The 19,728-nt window shown below is 38.9% G+C and overlaps 3 protein-coding genes across 5 annotated transcripts; 1 reads left to right on the top strand and 2 right to left on the bottom strand.

The window, feature by feature from the left end:
- Positions 1-740: 740 nt before the first annotated feature.
- Positions 741-12,577, bottom strand: uri1 (URI1 prefoldin like chaperone). 3 transcript variants are annotated; one of them, XM_085167867.1, is made up of 11 exons: positions 12,180-12,577; positions 11,456-11,490; positions 6,137-6,215; positions 5,830-5,965; positions 4,635-4,726; positions 4,474-4,537; positions 4,118-4,313; positions 3,792-4,032; positions 3,555-3,706; positions 1,784-2,024; positions 741-1,467 (listed from the first exon to the last, which is right to left on the bottom strand). In XM_085167867.1, the coding sequence occupies exons 1-11, from the start codon at positions 12,249-12,251 to the stop codon at positions 1,279-1,281; spliced, it is 1,497 nt and encodes a 498-aa protein (XP_085023993.1). In that variant the 5' UTR covers positions 12,252-12,577; the 3' UTR covers positions 741-1,278. The 3 variants fall into 3 exon arrangements, with proteins under 3 accessions (XP_085023993.1, XP_085023995.1, XP_085023994.1); XM_085167869.1 differs by having other exon boundaries at positions 12,053-12,575; XM_085167868.1 differs by having other exon boundaries at positions 11,894-12,575.
- Positions 12,578-13,899: 1,322 nt separating this feature from the next.
- LOC146515860 (protein C19orf12 homolog) lies at positions 13,900-16,266 on the top strand. The gene is made up of 3 exons (XM_085167886.1): positions 13,900-14,038; positions 15,225-15,385; positions 15,543-16,266. Exons 2-3 carry the CDS (start codon positions 15,226-15,228, stop codon positions 15,806-15,808), a joined length of 426 nt encoding a protein of 141 aa, XP_085024012.1. The 5' UTR covers positions 13,900-14,038; position 15,225; the 3' UTR covers positions 15,809-16,266.
- A 1,005-nt stretch (positions 16,267-17,271) lies between these two features.
- Positions 17,272-19,655, bottom strand: LOC146515861 (cytochrome b-c1 complex subunit Rieske, mitochondrial-like). Its single transcript, XM_085167885.1, has 2 exons — positions 19,423-19,655; positions 17,272-17,990 (listed from the first exon to the last, which is right to left on the bottom strand). Exons 1-2 carry the CDS (start codon positions 19,532-19,534, stop codon positions 17,380-17,382), a joined length of 723 nt encoding a protein of 240 aa, XP_085024011.1. The 5' UTR covers positions 19,535-19,655; the 3' UTR covers positions 17,272-17,379.
- Positions 19,656-19,728: the final 73 nt, after the last annotated feature.

A 19,728-nucleotide genomic window follows, 5' to 3' on the forward strand; every position in this document is an offset into this window, starting at 1 on the left:
TTTTTCAAATAGGCCATTTATGTTAAAAAAAAATACATGTTTTATATATATATATATATATATATATATATCATATTTTATTCATTGAATCGTCTCTTTAACTCACTGTTCTCTGAACTGCATATTTCTCAACATTCGTGCAGTGGTTTTACAGTTGATCCTTCTAAGCACATTTAATGCAACCATGAACTTCTGACTTTGATCTGTAAATAATACTTGCTTCTGGTCTTTAGCAGTGAAATGTTGGTGTTGCACCCAAAACATCCTCGATTTGTTTGTCTTGGGAATTCTTTTCTCTTCCTTTAGGACTTGAGTTTTTACTAACAGGAGGAGCCATTGTGCTTTCAATTAACTTCCAGATTTGATGAAGCATTATTGCTGCCTTAGAAAGTTCGATGGCGGATGGCGCTTTACTTAGCTCTTCTAATTCCACTGCATAACAGGAAATTCACTAGGAGTAACAATAATTCATAAAAGCCTTATCTCAGCGTCTAGTAACAGCTATTTAAAGACTGAAACAATTTACACTAAGCATCGGGCAAAAAACTAAAAAAACTAAAATATTATTACCCATTATTACTGTGCTGTGTGCAACAACAACTGGAGAAAAACGTTTTGCTATAAGATATTGAGAAACACAATAAAGCCCTGTCAGCAGACCATAAATGAAATATAGATCCATCTCCTTGTGTAGGAGAGTAAGAATTATTTTCTCTTATGGAACAAAGAGAAATCAAGACTTGTAGTCAAAATCATTTATTTTTCTTTTACTTTCCATCAATATTTTTTTCTGTTTTACATAAAGCTTGCCACAAAGGAATACATACATTCAGTAGGACAGGTCAAGAGAAGGTAAAATGAGAGCTAACGAGACCTGATTCTGTTTAATAATCAATACTGGGGGAAAACAAACAAACAAAAAAGGCAATTCATCTTATGTGGCAAAGCCTACAGTCGGAGTTAACCCGGCGATATCACAGATCAACAGAAGAGTAGACAGGTAAACGTATGACAGGCTGCAAATGTCTTAAACAAGACTAAAAGAAGAATGTCTTTTAAAGCAGACAAGCAAAAGAGGCTGCAATAAACCGTAAAAAAGCAGTGTTATGCAAAGGCTGATTTGTTAAGTGCTCTACTTCACAGACAGAAACAGAAATCAGTGGATGAAAGGCGTGCAAAGAAATGAGCATGTGGTTTGTTTTTTGTTCGGTTACCAGAGAGAGACAAAGGCTTCACAAAAGATGTTCATGTAAAAGCTGAATATTTGCCTCTTAACAGTCACTTCTGCTGCAATCGGGCAGCTTTGAACTTTGACACCCTCTTCGGGGCTTGCTGGGGTGGGGCAACATCAGGCGCCACCTCCTCCTGTTTCCTCTCCAGTATTGTGGGCAGAGCTGGTGGAGAGATGGTCAGATGAGGGACAGCTGAGGGCATTGGATCCTTTTCTATAACTGTACCTGAAAACGCCTGAGAAAGAGAAAAAAAAAGAAATAACAGTAAGGAAACTGATGTTGCGTCACACTTTCATATATTTGTGCTCGGATATATTGCAGAATCTTTCACACCAAAATGAGATTAAGAACTATACAAAGAAACGTGTTCAGGTAACAAATACTAAACCAACTTAAAGCTCTTTCCAAAGCTGGGACACTACTTAAAAAGAAATAACACAAGTGCAGTAACTTTGAATCATGCAGACCATACATTTAATCGAAATGAGTGTAAAAACAACAAACTCAATGCTGAAACTTTTCTAAATGTTACATTTACTCTTCTCTTTCACCTCAAATCTGCTGGGAGGTTGCAGCAACACTGCTGTGGGACTGTCCTCCTCTGTGATGCCATCGCTGGTGTCGCTGTGCGTTGCTTCGTCGTGACTGAAGCTGCGTCCCATAATCCTGCGCTCTTCAAAGTCTGCAGCGCTGCTCTCGCTTGTGTCGCTGCACACGCTGTTCTCTCGACTGCGTGACTTTAGTATGGACTTCCTAGGTATGGGTTCCCCATTTTTCACATCTACAAACAACCTGATTAAAAAAAACAAAACAAAAACAAAGTAAGAGTCCAGTTTCACCAGTCAAAGCAACTAAACGTGAAGTATATGGAAAAAAGTACTGGGCCACCAAAATGTTACATCCACAGAAGTTGCTCAAAAGTTCCTGGGACACGTTATTTTTGCTGATGTTAATGCAAAAGCAGGTTTATAACTCTGTCGTTACTGAGTCAGCGTTGCCAACTATGAATATGCTTTCAATTAGGGCTGCCACAAACGATTATTTTGGTAGTCGACTAGTCACCGATTATTTTTGCGATTAGTCGACTAATCAGATCACCATCCATTGGACGTAAAACGTACAGCTTATTGCACCAGCAGCATCTGCTCTTATATAAGTATTATTAGCTTACAGCTTGAAGTGTTTAAGGTATGTGCTAACTAAAAATAAAGACAAGATGATAGTTTATTAATGAAATTTGCAGATTGTTTAGGTGGAGTTTAATAAACTCAGCTGTCTGCTCCTTGCTATCTAAAATATAACAGGACACCGGAGTATATTCTCGAGCATCTCTTTAATCTCAGCCAAACCGATTTACTCAGGAACAAATAAAATGCTAAAAACAGCCAAACAATAACATTTTAAAGTTATCCAAGTGACTTATATATCATGTTTAACCTGAGTAGTGAAAGACGGTGGTGGGTTTGAAAACATTTGCCAGGAGTCCGGTGTTCTCACGGCTCTAGTTACCCACTAGCTCGATAGCTAGCCGGGGGCTAGGCTAACAGACGTCTCCGAAAACGTCGGAGCGCTTTTGAAAATATGTGGTGTCTTGATAAACTGAGCAGATATTTGAGGTTTACACAGCTACATTCTCGCCTGAAAATATGTTAAACGTTTATTTTGTGACCCAGAAAGAATAATAAGAGTAATATTAAAACTAACTAGCTGCCGCCATTGTTGGAAACTGAGCTGGGCTGCGCTATGAATTCTGGGACAGAGCTACTTCTTCTTCGGGGTTTAACGGCAGCTGGCATCCTTGTACATGCAGTGCTGCCATCTTGTGTTTCAGTCCGTTATTACACTCTTAAATCCTACTACTTATTCCTGCGTCTTTTGTGATCTTACAAAGCTTCAAACGACGCGTCGACTATTAAATCAGTCATAGACGATTTTGATAGTCGACGTAATCGTGACTAGTCGACTAATCGTGGCAGCCCTACTCTCAATGCCAGCATTCAGTTATTGAGATAACAGTGACTGAGTTGGTGTAGCTCCTCGGTGCTTCTACTTTGCAGTAACGCCACTAGCAGCTGAGCAGGAAGAGAGGGAAGAAATTTCCCCAAACCTATTACAGCACTCAAAATCAGTGAGCGCTTTAGAGCGACCCATTTCTTCACTGGTTTGTATTGCTTGATTTTATACACGTGTGGTAATGGGACTGAAAATACAATGTGGCCAATTTTTTTCCATACTTCAAACCAGAATCTGTTCATGGCCAAATTTCAATTTTAGACATGCAAAATTCATTTGTTCATTAAGTCTAACTGCAATATTTTTTACCTGTAAATGTCTGCTGGTGTTGTGATTTTGTGAAGTTCGTGATGAGCATGTCCATTGCTGTGGCCATTTTTCTTTTTCCTCTTCGAGTGTTCCTTCTGCTCTTTCCTTTCACTAAACTTCAGCGTGGTGTTTTTGCCTGTATTTATTCTCACCTGATGCAAAAGGCAGACACGTGGAAAGATGAAGAGAAAACTCACAGAAGACTCACAGATATTCTAACTTATTCATTGCTCTAACCTTCTTGGGTTCGACTGTGTGAGAAAAGTAGATAGTAGGCAAACAGTTGGCTTCCTCTTCCTCCTCAAAGTCTTCCTCCTCTTTCCTGTCCTGTCTGAGTGGTGCTGTGCTGGAAGGCAGCGCGCTCCAACCTGGCTTCAAACTCAGCCCATTTACTGGAGTCGCAGCATCTGCATCTTTCTCCTCTTCTGAGGAAGAGGATGATGTGTCCTCACCATTCATGTCTCCATTATCAGATAATCTGAAGGGGAAAAAACCAAAACATCTAACTTTGAAAAAGAACAAAGAAAGAGCAGGATTATTGATCTTGAAGTATCTTCACATACTTATCCTGCTCATCTTGTAGCTCCTCCAGCTTCTCGAGTTCATCCAATCTAGCCCATAGCTCCTCCTCAGTCATAATGCATTTCCTGCTTCCACTATCTCCGCTTTCCTCCTCATTCTCCTCATCCTCTTCTTTAAAATCAAAAAACACATCCTGCTTGGGCTTAGAGTTTGGCTTGTGAGCCGTTCTTTGCTTTCCTGTTAAAGCGTACAGAAAAAGAAAGCTTTAAACTATTCACGACTACATATGAATTTAATTCTGGTGTAGAATTAAGCAATAGGTGAAAAGCTACACTGCTTTCTCTACGGCCATGATGCACAAGTGAAATGAGGTCAGAAGAAAGGCTGACAAAGATACCTTTGGTGACAACAGAGTCATTGTTTCCAACCTCCTCTCTGATGTCAACATAGTCGCCTTTACTCTAAAAGAACAAGAACACTGCAGTTAATGTTTTTGCCCCCATTTATGACTTGCACAATAACTTATGTGTGAGACAACTCGTTGGTAATGCAACATACAGCAGAGATGGTTTCCAAATCCTTCGCAAACCCAACTCTGGCTTCAAAGTTTTTTATCGTCTTGGACAGGCCATCTAGTTCATTCTTCACATCTGTAGACAGCAGATGCATTTTCATTAAACTGTGCACTTAGCAGGGCAAACTGACAAAGCCGCATGTGCCGAAAAAAGACACAGAGACAGCAGGCAGATTTCAATGAAACGCTTCAAAAAGAAAAAAAGAAAAAAGACAACCAGCTTGTAAAGAGTTAAAATCCTAAACAAGTTGTGAAGAGGGAAAAAAATGAAAAATGATGACACAAACAGTTGATAATATCTTCTGCCCTGAATACTACTCCGGATCATTAAATCTTCACAACAATTAAGCCCTTTCACTAATAGCAGCAGAGGGCCCTTGTTTCCATGGCAATCGGGAGCCCCTCCAGTCAGTGCATCAACTGGAAGTGAGGAAAGGTCAAACACAGAAGGCCTGACAACTCAGCCGCTGTCTGACACATTTCAGCTAGCTATGTTTGTATTACAGCACTTAGCTCTGTAATAGCAGGGTGGGCAGGGTCAGGAGATGGGGGAGGACGAGAGCGGGGGGGGGGTTGGGGGTGGCGCTGCGGATGGGGCTGTGGCAGCACATTTCTGCTTCACTAAACATTCTAATAATGTTCACATCAGAGATCGTTACTTGGGCCCATTTGACTTGATATGAGATTTTCAGAGCTAGAAATGAGCAGCGGGGTTAACACGCACAGGGAAGCAAAGCTGCACACAACTGATGTGAGATCGAACAAAGCCGCTGCAGTAACAGGGCCCGATTTGACCACAGAAAAGAGGAACAGGTAGGAGCTGTTATTCCACGGTTCACAGCCTAATCAGCGACAGCGGCGACCTGAATGAATGCAAAAGCTGCACAGTCCACGAGCCCTGCAAACACTGCACATTGAAATAAAGGCACGTCGAATGTGTCGGCAACCCGCTACGATAAACGTCCAACAGCTGTAGCATCTTTGCATATGTATGACTGCTGTGGGGAATCGTTACACGGTTTAAAGTTTTTCCTTCAAGGATCTGCTCAGACGAGCTATGTTGATGTGATGCACTTGCGCCCTCTGCTGGATGAAAAGCAGCATTAACAGATTATGTTAATGTCACGCGGTAAGTATTCAGTGAGAAGTGAAAAAACATTGTTTAAGGAAAATACTCACATTTCATCCTGTGATCAACAATTTTTTGAGCTTGCTTGGCAGAGCACTTGGCGAACCAGTTGTCACCCAGCAGCACTGTGACCTCGTTGGTGTGTACCAGTTTTCCGGGCATAAAGGCCAAAGGGCCAAATGGTACCTGCACGTGTGGAAAAACAGAGCGCGAGAAGAAAGAAAAAAAAGGGAAACAGGTCAAATCAAACAAATAGAGCAAACGTAAATAAAGGAGTAAAACGTATATAGGAGTGAACTTTTGTGTATTTTAGAAGTCTCTCCTTTCCTCTGTATTTTAAACAAGGTCATCACTCACCATGATGTCATATGACAGTTGATCTGGCAGAGTTTTGAGGCGGTCATTCAGGGCTTCATAGTCACCCGACACCTTCTTCCTGCAAACAAAAGGTTTCTCCAATGAAACCACAGCTCTCTGAAGCCATCCTGTCTAATTTGGTGTGTTTGTCATATGTTGGGATAAGTCAAAATTTAAACAATGGGAAGCAAACAATGGAGCAAGGGGGGAGCGCCTGTTTTCCATTTGGGGAGAGCAAATGTGGCATAGCAGCTAAAGTAGCCTTAAGATGTCACTGTTTTTTTCATTTACTTATTCTTATTACTTATTTTTTGCTGGGCATTGTAAAACCTTAGGAATTATAGAAGAAACTGACCAAAAAAGGACCAGCTAATTAAAATTTCTTATCATATTTATACAATAAAGACAACAGAAACAAAAAATCCCCTCAACAAAAATCACTTGACCACTTTGTAAATGGACCACAGCTACCAAAGCTTTATGACAGCATCCCCAACATAAACTACTGAATCAGGCTCAGCTTCCAATGCCTTTTACAGCAAGTGTTATATTCCCATTTGAAAGCACGGTGCTGCCAACAGCCCCCTCATACTGGGTAATAAATCCCTCCAGTCATCTGTTGGAAGAGTATTTTCTCCTTTACACTCTCCTCCTGCAATCAAACGTTTGAAACCAAACTTTTTAATGAGCACTTTAAAATCCAATTAGTAAACAACTACAGCAACGGAGGCAACAGTACTTTTTTGTAGCTTCTGTAATGCATTTTCAGTAGGATTTATGAATTTTACATTTATGAACTCTGTATGCAGTTACATGCATAAGTTGTTGGTTTCCAAGCAGTTGGATTAACCGACAAGCAGACTGACTGTCAGGTGAAGCCTGTTCCCTTATGTCATGACAAGTAATACAGATAAAAGATCTTTAGTTGATTATAAGCTTTTAATTTGGATTTAGTAGCTGTTTACTGGAGATGTTGATGAATGAAGGCCATTATTATGGTTAAAAAACAAACAAACAATGATCAAGAAGCTGGCCTCACAGCCTATTGTTCGTCAGTGGTGCTAGTTTCAGTCATTGTTCAAAGGTACTGTTTATAAGGGTGGGGAAACCTGCAGTCAGCTGAGACTAAAGACGTCACTTGAATGAATGATTTAAAACAGAATCTACTTCTTGGGAAACAAACTAAATGAAGCTATGTAATCTGGCCTACAGAAAGGTCAGATTACACGTTAGAGAAAACATGTGAAAGCCCCTGCAAGTTCTTGAAAAATAAAAATCTGAACCGATGAAACCACGATTAACTTGTACCACAATGATAGAAAGCAAAAGGTATGGAGGAGGAGAGAAACGGCACATGAGCTGAAGAACATGACATCGTCTCTCAAACGTGGTGAAGACAATGTTATAGCACGGGCACATATGGCTGCCAGTGAAACTGGGCCAGGAGTGTTTACTGATGATGTCACTGCTGACAGAAGTACATACTGTGAAGTGTACAGAGCTATACTCTCTGTTCACACTGCAAACATAATGATCCAAAGCAAACTGCAAAAGCAAACCAAGAGTTTATCAAAGTAAAGAATAGGATATTCTTCAGTGACCAAGTCGGTCGCCTGATCTCATCCCAACAGATCCCGCTTTTCAAAAACTGAACAGAAAACTGAGGGTGGAGAGACCCCCAAAAAACAAACAAGCAGCAGCAAATGAAGGTGGCTGCATGAAAACCGAGCAGCATTTTATGATGTCCTTCAACAGACATTGACTGGAAAGGATTTTTTAATTCAAGTATTTAAAAAGATCCTTATATTTACAAGTATGTTTGTTTGTGCAAATAGTTTTAAGCCTCTGAAAATGGGCGAGTGTGTATAAAAATGGTTGCAAATCTTAAGCAATTAAATAAAAACAACTGACCGCTTGACTTAAAAACCACCATGGTAGTGTACAGATTAAAGCTATGATTAAAAAAGCCAAACTTCTTCCTCTTTCCTTTCTGCCTGGCAGCTCCAAAATACCAACCATCTCTCCTCTACACATGTCCAAACCATCTCAATCTTACACCTCTAGCTTTGTCTCCTAAGCTGTCCTGCCAATATCCTAATCTCTATCCCTATTGGTCACTCCCAACAGCAATCTGAGCATCTTCAACTCTGTCACCTCCAGCTCTACCCCCTGTCTTTTTATCGGTAGCAACACCTCTAAACCATACATCATAGCAGGTCTCACTACCATCTTGTAAGCCTTCCCTATCCCTCGTTCTTCTATCCATTTGTCAAATCATCCCTGGCACTCATCTCTATCCACTCCACCCTGTCTGTACTCTATTCTTCACCTCTCTCGTACGCTGTCTATTATTTTAGATCACTCACACACACTTCACTCACTGTGTTGGAAGGATAGAAAGTGGCGAATTTAAAAATAAATAAAGACATTGAGAGGGGACTTTTAGATTCACAGTGCAATACAGTTATCTCAGCATATTTTAAGATATTTTTCTGCTTCTTCTTTTGAATTGACTTACTTTTTTTGTTTTTAATTTGGGAATAGGCAAATATTCTGCCAAATCATACCCTTGTGTAAAAGAAACATGAGAGAAACTACACTGAATAGCGTATAACTGGACTGGATTAATGTATCAATAATAACAAAAAGGAGATTTATCTCACGTCAGGTCCGTGAATGCTACTAGGAGCATGAGGTAGATATTTATCACACTCTATGCACGCCCATATAGTCTTAAAAGCCCTAGTCAGTGGAAATGAAATCACCTGTGTGAGTCTGTCGACACTTACAGGACAAATGTTTACACATCTGTTATAAAGAAAATGTTTTATCGCCCTTTTGCTGATAAGTACTCTCTTTCATTTGACACATAATGCAAAATAAATGTAATAACACAAAACCTACATGCACTTTTCTTATTTTAATCAATAATACTTAAAACACTGATGCTAACACCCCCTACTTAGAATCAATGGAAATGCACTTACTGTAGCAAATCTACCCTGTAGTGAAGCCCCTGCACAGTCATGGTCCACTCACACAGGTGTTTTTATCTGTCTGTTAAGAGCTCTACTATCTCTTAATGTCTCTCTGTGCATACACCACATGTCAATTCCCTTAAATGCAGCAATACTTTCAGCATCTTTTTTTGTTAGCAGCTCTGCTAATCTATGTCTGCTTACAATGCCTGTAGTATAACAAGGCACAAAAACAGACTACTGCCACTGAAACAAAGTAGCAACTTCCTCAAATAAGACAAATTGCAATGTGAAATGTACTATATACACTTAAATACTGGGACACACCTTTAAATCTTTGAATTCAAGTATTTACAATCCATCACCTAAACATGCATTTACAAACATTTGTGAAAGAACTGGTCTTTCCAAAGACTTCACTGAATTCAAGAGTGGTACTGTCAATAAATTTCTTTCCTACTAGATAGAGTAAAAGCATTCAGGAACCAAAGTGGCAGACCATGTAAAGTTTCATTACTCAGTGAGGACACTGAGTAATGAAGCGCATAGTAGACAAAAGTCGTCATCACTCTGCCGACTCAGCAGCTACAGACCTCCTCTGGTATGAAGATCAGCACAAAAGCTGTGCGTTCGGAGCTTCATGGCACAGGTTTCTATAGCTGAGCAGCTTCCGTAGCGTAATGTGTAAGTGGCCCAGTATTTTTGTCCATATACAGCATCTCTGCATGTTTCCCTTTTGTAAACTACTTGCATGTGCACATTCAATAAAATAAGCTAGTTTTCTTTTAATCGGCTGTGCTGTTGCAACACAATTTGTGCTAAACAAATAAATCTAAACTTGTTGATTTCACATCAGAGTGAAGTCTGTCCTTGTAGACCCACAGGTCATAGCAAGCAAGGATTGATGAGTATTAAGTAAGAGAAATGAGATGGAGCCGCCCTCCCTGACATGTTACTTCTCTGATAATACTTCAATCATTCTTTTTACTAACCAAATTCTGTTAAGGTGTTTCCATGTCACTAACCTGCTTCCTCCACTTCCGTAACATTGATTCATTAATGTTGAATTCTCTCGCAGCGGTTCTATTCCCATGTTGTTGCAGTATATTAATAACTAACCTCGTATTGTGGATGAATAATCTCAGTTGTTCTCCTGACTGAAGTTTGGCCCATGAATAGCATCCTGCTATGCGATTGCATTTGTCCCTGACCACCAGAATCCCTCGCGTTAACTTTTATCAAGTGGAAAAAAAGTTGGCGTTCATCCTCCAGCTTCACTGTGCTAATGTTATGCTAACATAGCTGTGTCGCTAGCAATCACGTAGCACAACATTATATACCAGGTAATCCAACTTCAGTAACCCTGCAAACGCCACTGCTGTTTAGTTTTCTGTCTTCATTTATGTTGGAAGTGGTAGCAGAGCTGTACGTTTTAATTAGTTTCAAAAAATCTCTCAGTCAGAACATGGTATGAAATGTTTAGGTGTAAACTAGCGAGCTAACTTCCTGTTTACTTCTAACTCCATTAAATTTAATAAATTCTGTTTTCATGGATGCATGGATGTTAAACTTAATTGTTACACCCGATAAAGCAGCAACGCTGATGATTTAATTAAAGATGAAAGAATTTAGACCGTTTTTAACTCAGCGTTCGTTTGACTTTGGGACCTGAAATGGACGGAGTTTAGGACCCAGATTACTCCGCGAAGCTCCTCACTACAGCAGCGTAATGCTCTGACAATCCATCAAGCAGTGTGGCTTACCAAAGTTGTACTAAAACATTTTTAACAGATTTCTGCACGCCCACATCGGTTCGAGGTCAGTAAGCACAACCAGAATTCATACATAAGGCACACTCTCGATTTTTGAGAAAATTTAAGGATTTTAAGTGCGCCTTATAGTGTGGAAAATACGTGATACAGAAGAAAAGAATGTACCGCACATGCTTCAAATTATATCGCGATATGAATTTTAGGCCATATCGCCCAGCCCTAACACCTACAATAAAAAGTCAAAAATCTGTGCTGTGAAATGGGGCCTGCTGGAACCTGAGCAAAGGTCAAACACTTCATTAGGAAATAAAAGAATATCATTGTGTGGGTGTTTTCTGTCAATTTAGAAAGTATTGATGACCCTAAAAGAATCAATTTTTGGTTATAAAAGCATGTTTGTGCAAAATAGGGCAAAAAAATGGGGAGGTCCAAACCTGATATAGCAAACTTCAAAACTACACTGAAGGAATATTAGAACATGGATAACCTACACAGTGTACTCAGTTAATGCAAGCATTATTAAAAACAACCAACTTTGTGCTCAAGTTCATTGGTGCTTTCATGCTTACCAGTGTTGAATCCGACTTTCACAGTCTTTCACCACCTGTTTCAGGACAAATAATTTTAGTAAGAATCAAGCTGATAAATCCACGCAACTTACACAGTCTCCAGGTGGAAATTTAAACATTTAAATCATCTGTGATAAAACATTCATTTCACCGAGGCTTTTACTTTACCTCGGCTGCAGACACAACTGCCCAGAGGCACGAATTTATATGTAATAATAGTTTGACAATCATCACACACAGGGAAGTAGGTCAGCAACTCCGAGGAAGTAGGACGAGACAAACACGGCTGTCAAAAAATTAATAATTTAAAAATGAAGCAAAAAAAAATGAAATAAAAACAGTGTTTTTGTGTCTAGGTGAAATTTACTTCCCAAAGTAAAGAAACAAACAGCACTGGTATAAAATTATTTTCTTTTTTTTTAATGCCAAGAAACGAACCTAGCTGAGCACGCCCTCATACAGCATTTAAACTTGAACATGTGAGTGTCTGCAGAAGGAGGAAGCTTCTCGAAAACTGAAAGTCAAAACAACAAACACTCTTCGTGTAACCTGTGAAACAATAATGGCACAGATGTGTATATCTGCAGTAAAAGGTACTTCAGCAAGTCCCAGCAAGTGGTTCCAAGACCTTTCCCGGGTGCACCATGTGGCCAGTGACTGACGGTGGCTTGGCTAACGTTGCATACTAGCCAGCAAAATGTTTCGCGACAACTGGTGATATTACCTTTTCGTGCTCCTCTCGGAGCCTGATAACTCCGCCGAGGTGTTCTATATCCACTTGACCCTTTTCAGCCATTGCCAACCCACTTGCACAAAATAAATTTCTGGTGTTTCGTGACCCCAAAACAAAGCTCAAGGGCTGTTGTGAGTTCTAAAGAAGTGTTTATGAATGCAGCAGCAGCTATTCCTGAGACCCGTTCTGCTCGTATTCATCAATGGGTCAGTGATAGTTATCCACACTTTCGGAAGTGATATCATCTCACACTCTCATTTCAGAATTTCTGCATGATTTCCAAAAATATCCACAGTCTGAATATCCGAAGATTAGCCAATACTCCTTGTCACTCTCGCTGCGCCATGCACCTCCGTCCAACTCCAAGAACTCAACCGTTATTCCAGGGTGGTATCCGGTCTGAACTTTCAAAATAAAAGACTTCGGTTGTATACTTGGTTTAGCATTAACAACAACAACAAATACAAAACGTAAAATTAAAGAAAAAAACTAAAACAATTATACTTTTGATGGACATAAGTGAATAGGAATAAATCTGGTAAAATTACAGTCACAACAAAGTGTGGTGGCTTCTTTCTACTCTCAAGCCCATCCTCCAGTTTCACATCAGCAAGTTTTTCGTAAGGCTAAAAAAATCAGTCCGTGTTGGATTCACACAAGTAATTCAGCTTGCGTATGGAAGGTTAAGATATGGAGGTCGACTGGGCCACTGCAACACCTTGAGTTTGGTAGACTTAATAATTGCAAGGCGCACACATCCTGTAACTACAAATGATTAAATTTAAAAAGTGTGTACTTTATTTTTACCATGACTCCACGAGTACTTCAAAAGTTTTAGCATTTAATGCATCGCTTTCCTTTCTCATTTAATGCTTTTATTTTGAATGTCAAACATTGCATTTTCCGTTTTGGTTTCAAATGAAGCGAGCTTGATGCAGTTCTTCCTCCCAGTGTACTCTGGGTAAATATGAACGACTGCACAGATGTAAACAATCTAAAGCGAGGTAATGTTGTTCCACCTGCATATAAAAACAGTGACAAGCACATCAGATTTGCACATTCAGGCACTATTTAACTGGCAGCAGGTGCAAACCTCCCCATGTTCACCTTCCCGATGCTGCACGAAAAATTACATATAATATTTAAACACACATCACATAAAAGCCTATAAAAGTATTAGAAGTAACGACCGAATCAAACACGGCAGTTGAATGAGTTTGATTTAATGTGATAACAACAATATGATTTATCCCTAAGCTCCCAATCTTGCTGTGTGGCAGGCATTAAATAGTCTGTTTTTGTTGCTTTTAATTGCTGTTGGAAATATGAGAAACACCAGTTATAAACAATGTGTACACAAGCTACAAAAAGAACGGCTAATAATTCAGAGTTTACCCTTTCAAGCACAGTGAACACAGATTATTTGGCCTGAAAATCAAAGACTATTTTCAACTGCCCAATGATATTTTAACGTATTTAAGTTAAGAATATGTTATAATGGCTTTTTGCCATATATGCTATATTTATAAACTCACACGCTGTTAAAATGTACAATTTGTAAGAAAAACATAACAATACTAATTTAGGCTAGTCTAAAAATATTATACATTGCTGAAACTTGTATTGGAATTTAGGCTGAACTCTATTTTAATTCGGCTAAATGTGGTTTACACGTTTGTAGTTTTTGGACTTAAATGCAACTTCCCAGCCATTCCCATCAGGCATTGCGACAAGAGTCATACAGCAAGCTTCATATATCATGAGGCGCATGCGGAGCTCAACAAATAATGAGAATGACATAGTAAAAACAGGACCAGTAAATGTCGATAAGGATTTGAATAGACAGCAAGGTATGTTCCAAGCGTTTACTGTGGATGGTGAAGCAGTTATGGCTTTAATTTGAATTGACTGAGTTTTGTAGGAATGACAGCTGCGCTGTCTGTTATGAAGCTTTTGATTGCTTGATCGCCTTAACGATACGAAAGCATGCGGGAAGAATATTCATAATGTTAATTGTTTGTTTTTTTCAAAAACTGTTTTTAGTAAAGGTCGCCAAATTCAGCATCAGTTGAAGTGAGATAAGGGCTCACGGTGATTAAATTGCGGCTGTATGGATAAATAATACAGTTTAACTTGTATTAAGCCAGAAGTCTCATAACACAAGAACACTCACCAAAATGTATTAATTATCAACAGCCCAAATAGTCCGTTTGAGTTGTTAATGACTTTAATATTCCTAAACTTCAATGTGTAATTATGGTTTATTTAACCATTTATTGTGACGAGAGTCTCTGGTGTTATGGTTGAATTTAACTGTAATTAAAAACACTCTGTATATAATTATACAAATCAGTGCGTACAATAACTGACAGTAAACATATTTTTGATTTTAGTAAAAGTGTCAGACTCTTATTAACAGTGACATAAAAATGATGCGTTCACGAGTCAATCTGAGGGCGCATGCTCGGTAAAAGTATGACCGTTTACGTCAGCACACCTATCTGGAGTGTACATAAAGGCAAAGCATTTTAAAAACAAAGACCTTTGTAACCTAGCTTTTCACCGGTCATTGATTTTTTTATTTTTAACCTATTTCTATCACTTCTCCTCGTTGTCTCATATTTACCTTTAACTTTGTTCTGTTTTATTTTTAAGCTTTATGTTATTTTTTCATTGAGAACTGATTCAATTACGTCTGAAGTTTCTTATTTTAGCTATTTAAAATGTTAAATGTTTTATTGTTAAAGTTTAGCAAGTAATGTGTGGAATTTAAGATGAGCTAAGCTGTGTTGGTATTTTGTTCATTTATTTAATTTTGAATTTATTTTTCAATTATAACCTGCTGAAATGTTGGCAATGCTGCTGCTGTACCCAATCTTGTGAAACTGAAAGTATTTAATAAATTATGAGGGAACACTTCTAAATAAAAACACAATTTCAAATCCTTTCAACTTTTATGGGCCTGTGTTGGTGAAATGTTGAACAAAAATGTCTAAATTGTGCAATTGTTTTATGAATCGCAAATCTAATCCACAGGATGTCTCCACGAATCGATGACGTTATGAAGCTGTGTTGTGAGTTGTCCACCAATCAGCAAGTTAAGACCACAGTAAAAGGTTCTGGGAAAGGAGCAGCAGCAGCTGGGGCGCTGGCCTTTGCTGGAGGATTGGTTGGAGGTCCTCTTGGCATAGCTGTAGGTGAGTGGAACAATGCAACAGTTCCTCTATCTTTAGGAACCATTTCTAATCATATAGATTCATCATAAATGCTGATGTATTGGAATTAAGCTGTTTATTTTGGAGTGATCAGCATTATTGCTTTATCTCAAAAGTTTGACATTTTGATCTTCTGTAGGAGGGGCTGCTGGAGGCCTTCTGGGCTGCTGGCTGACCAGTGGTCAATTCAAACCACTTCCACAGATCATAATGGAGCTCAGCCCTCAGGAAAAGCAGAAGCTTTACGATGATCTCATGGAAATCCTGGGAGACATTGAGTGGACTGATTTGGCTCAGCTGATTGCTCTAGTCATGAGCAATGCAACTCTGAAGCAGCAGCTTACGGCTGCTCTTCTTGGATACATCACCAAGGAGCTCCAGGCAGAGGTGCACTATGTTGATTAGTCGCTTTCAATATTGTGGCACAGAAGCCTAAATGTAGAGGATGTTCTCTGATGAGTGTGAACTGCTTTTTGACACTTAAAAGACTCTAAATTAAATTCTGTATGATATAAATGTGAAATATGTTGATGAAAACAGCTGTATGGCTGGGTAATTTATTTTGATAAGTGCAATTATTACTTATTTATTGTACTATTTATTCTGTCTTTAACTGCACCGATCATCAAGTCTGGCTTTAAGTCATAGTGAATTTTAGGTTTGATGGAGTTGTGATTTTGTCCAGTCTACTGTCTTATTTACATAAGAAGGATTGTGAACTAAGCCAAAATTCTGCTGTGTAATATAAAGATTTGATATAATTACATCAATTACCAGCCTTTTTACATTTTAGCAGATTTGCCAGCAACTGTATACAGCATAGTGTACACTTTGAATAAAAAATAAAAGCAGTGTGGACTTTGTGGCATTTGGCATAGCAGTCTTTATTCCTTGGCATTGAATCCATCTGGGCATTAACATTGTAGATCTGTCTTTTATTAAACTTAGTACTAACACACTTAAGCTAGCATGCTGGGGTTGGAATAGGATTCTAGTCATCTGAAGGTCTGTGATTTTATCCTGGCTCGTCCAGTCTGTATGTTGAGGGGTCTTTGGGCAATATACTGAACCCTAAGCTGCTCTTAGTGCATCCATGAGCATTTGTGTGAGTGTGCTTATTATTCACGTGAAAGTGCCCAAAGGCATAAGACACATAGACTATAGAATGTGTGAATATGTGCATATAGCATGTGGAGTAGTGGTTCAAAAAGATGTCCATTTAACTTCCATTTTATTGTGATTCTGCTCTATTTTATAGACATTTATCTTCTCCATTAACCTTTTATCAGCGTGAATGAAGAATCGCCTTTAAGAAAGTGCCTCCAGACATCATTAATAAGAGAGTTGGCTGTCAGATAATTAAATGTATGTACAGGTTAAAATTCCCACTAATGAATCAAGTTATTTTTTAAGCATATGTATGTTTAAATATATCTTGATGCATTCTCAATCATCCAGGAAAATAAATCTCCAAAAGTTGATTCTGTTCATCTGGATGTAGCGTTTTCTGGGAGAAACGTTTCTTCACTCATCCAAGTGACTTCTTCAGTCTCTGAACTATATATATAAATATAGAATATAGAAATATAGTTTTATACACCTGTTGTGGGTGTTTTGGTTCTGTATTTTACATGGTTTCATTCCTGCTTTAGTCATTTCTGATAAAAACTTTCTTCTGGTCTATTTATCTTTGCTTTTCTACTGTTGTGTCACCTGCCCAATAATAAAGTGGTGAAAAATTGTTTGTGTAAGTAGATTAAGTTCTTTTTAAGATCCAGTATTAAAGTATAATTGCTTTATGATATCAACATAATGAACTGAAAAATACCCCAGTTAAGACTGAAAAAAAAAATTCATGATTTCAAAAATAGAGTTGGATATAATATTCTTTATTAGTAAATACACCACCCCAATTCTCTCAGGGAGCCATCAGAAAATACATATTACAGAGAGGAACCGAGGCAGAGCTCTTGTATTTATCCCACCACCACTGTTTCATCATCTTGGAATTCATAGTAGGGAACCTCTAGGTTAAGGGGAGCGGGTCCCTTCCTGATTCTTCCTGAAGCATCATAGTGAGAGCCATGGCAGGGACAGTAGTAGCCTCCGTACTCTCCGGCATTAGCAATGGGCACACAACCCAGATGAGTGCACACACCAAGAACGATGATCCACTTGGGGTTGGTCACTCTATCCTTGTCATGCTCGGGATCACGCAGCTCTGCAAGATTCACTGCCTGCTCTGTGGCGATTTCCTTCTCTGTACGGTGACGGACAAATAAGGGTTTTCCTCTCCACTTGAAGGTCATGTTTTTGCCTTCTGGGATATCGCTCAGCTTGACCTCTATCTTGGATAAGGCCAGGACATCAGCAGATGCGCTCATGGAGGAGATGAACTGGGTGACGACTGTCTTGGCTGCATAAACTCCCACCACAGTGGTAGCGCCAGTGAACAAGTAAGAGAATGCCCTTCTTGCCTCACCGCTCTCTTGGGAGGACTTGTTGGGGTCCATAACCTCAGGCCGACGGTAGTCTGAAAAGTCTGGAATCTTGATGTCTGTGTGTGCAAGGCGGACTCCTCCAGGAGCTGAAGCGACAAATACGTTTCAAAGACACAGGCAGGAGATAAATAAACAGATAGTAAACTATACAACATCTCACAAAATAATCATTTTCTGTCAAAAGCTCAACAACTCAGAAAAGTGTTGTTTAATTTGAGGCTTAATTCATATATGACTGTAATGACAATAACTTCTGGTGCATTCAAATGACCCTAAAAACTGAATGACTTTGGTTTGGCAAAAATAAATCTTTAAATTTCTACTTTTTGAGCTCATGCTGTAAATTCCACACGTCCTAATTTTGCAGCCATTTGGTACTTTGAGACTAACCTACATACTGTAATTATTTATATGGTTGTTCTAAAAGATCCCTAAATGTGAAACCATCCCTTAGTTTTGCCATCAAAGACTCAGCATGCTGGTGGACTGGCAATGTTGTACTGAGCACTTCTTCATCACTTCAGTCTTACAGTCTGTGTTTTATGCTGTCTCCTTGTGTTCTCCTTTTTTGTAGTGGGTAGTTGTTGCTCACTGAGCCTGGTTCTTCCATTTTCTTAATGTTACATTGAGTTGGGGTTTGTTTTTTTTTTTGCCTAAATGCTTTACATACTCATTGTTGTCTCATGTCTCATTGTTGGGGTTTTCCCTTTAATATTGTAGGGTCTGTTCCTTTCAATATGAATGCAATACATATAAAATGGAAGTGAAATGAAAAAGGAATTTCAAATAAGGTCAACTGATACACAGGCATAAAAAAAAAGTGGTGACACTAAAAATGTAAGCCTCGTGTTCATAATGCACATAATATTCTAAACAATTGTAAATTGTTGAAGCTATGATAACATTCTAGTGAAAATCTGACATGGTGAAAGGCCAAACAGGAAAAAAAATCATTTAATGTGGCTCTACAGCTGCTTGAAATTTTTATTTAGAATTATATGATAATCTGATAATTATACGACATCGGGTTGTTCGGTCTATCTAGAATAAATAATAGAAATCTAGGCTGACATCTTCATATTTTGACAAAACAACGAAAATAAACACATTTTGCTACAAAACCGAGGCACCATTGTTCATATTTATCAAATTGGAAACTGTGCAAATATGAAAATGTATTTTATGTAACCACCTTCATGCAAATGGAATTCTTTAAATATATATTACTATATTTCTTTAGATCCTTCCGTCATCTTTCCTTATTCCACTACGCTGTTATTCGGGTCCTATTTGTCAGTCAGGTCAAAGATTGCCCATTACCCTTCCAACGTCCTGGTAGCCATCGCAAGTTGTTTACGATTAGTTTTCAAGAAGCCTCCGAAAATAGGTTTCACATTTTACAGCATTAAGATGTTATAGAATAATTAAGACGCCGGTACTGCGTTTTTTTTATCCTCACATCATGCTGCTCATTAGCAACCCCGGCTAACATTAATAACGTTCGTCACTGGGCCTTACCAGCAACAACGGCCACTTCCCTGGCTCCCGGAGACATCAACGTTTTTAGTGCATGCTTTGTTGTCTGGAGAAACGGGGAAAAAGCCCCGGGACGAGCGGTTATGGACATCATTTTCGCCCAAGATAAGATTTCACAACCCCACAGTTGGGGACACGACCTTGCGTGTACTATCTCCGGTATGAAACTTGTGTGTAGCACTTTAATCTTCTGTACCGGAAACTGTCTCCGAACTCTTTTTAAAGTTCCGCATTAACCTAACTGTCTTTCTTTTTCTCCTCTACAAAAAAAAATCGTTATTAAATATT

The sequence above is a fragment of the Neolamprologus multifasciatus genome, chromosome 7 (assembly GCF_963576455.1).
Source record: "Neolamprologus multifasciatus chromosome 7, fNeoMul1.2, whole genome shotgun sequence".
In the NCBI taxonomy this organism is placed as follows: domain Eukaryota; kingdom Metazoa; phylum Chordata; class Actinopteri; order Cichliformes; family Cichlidae; genus Neolamprologus; species Neolamprologus multifasciatus.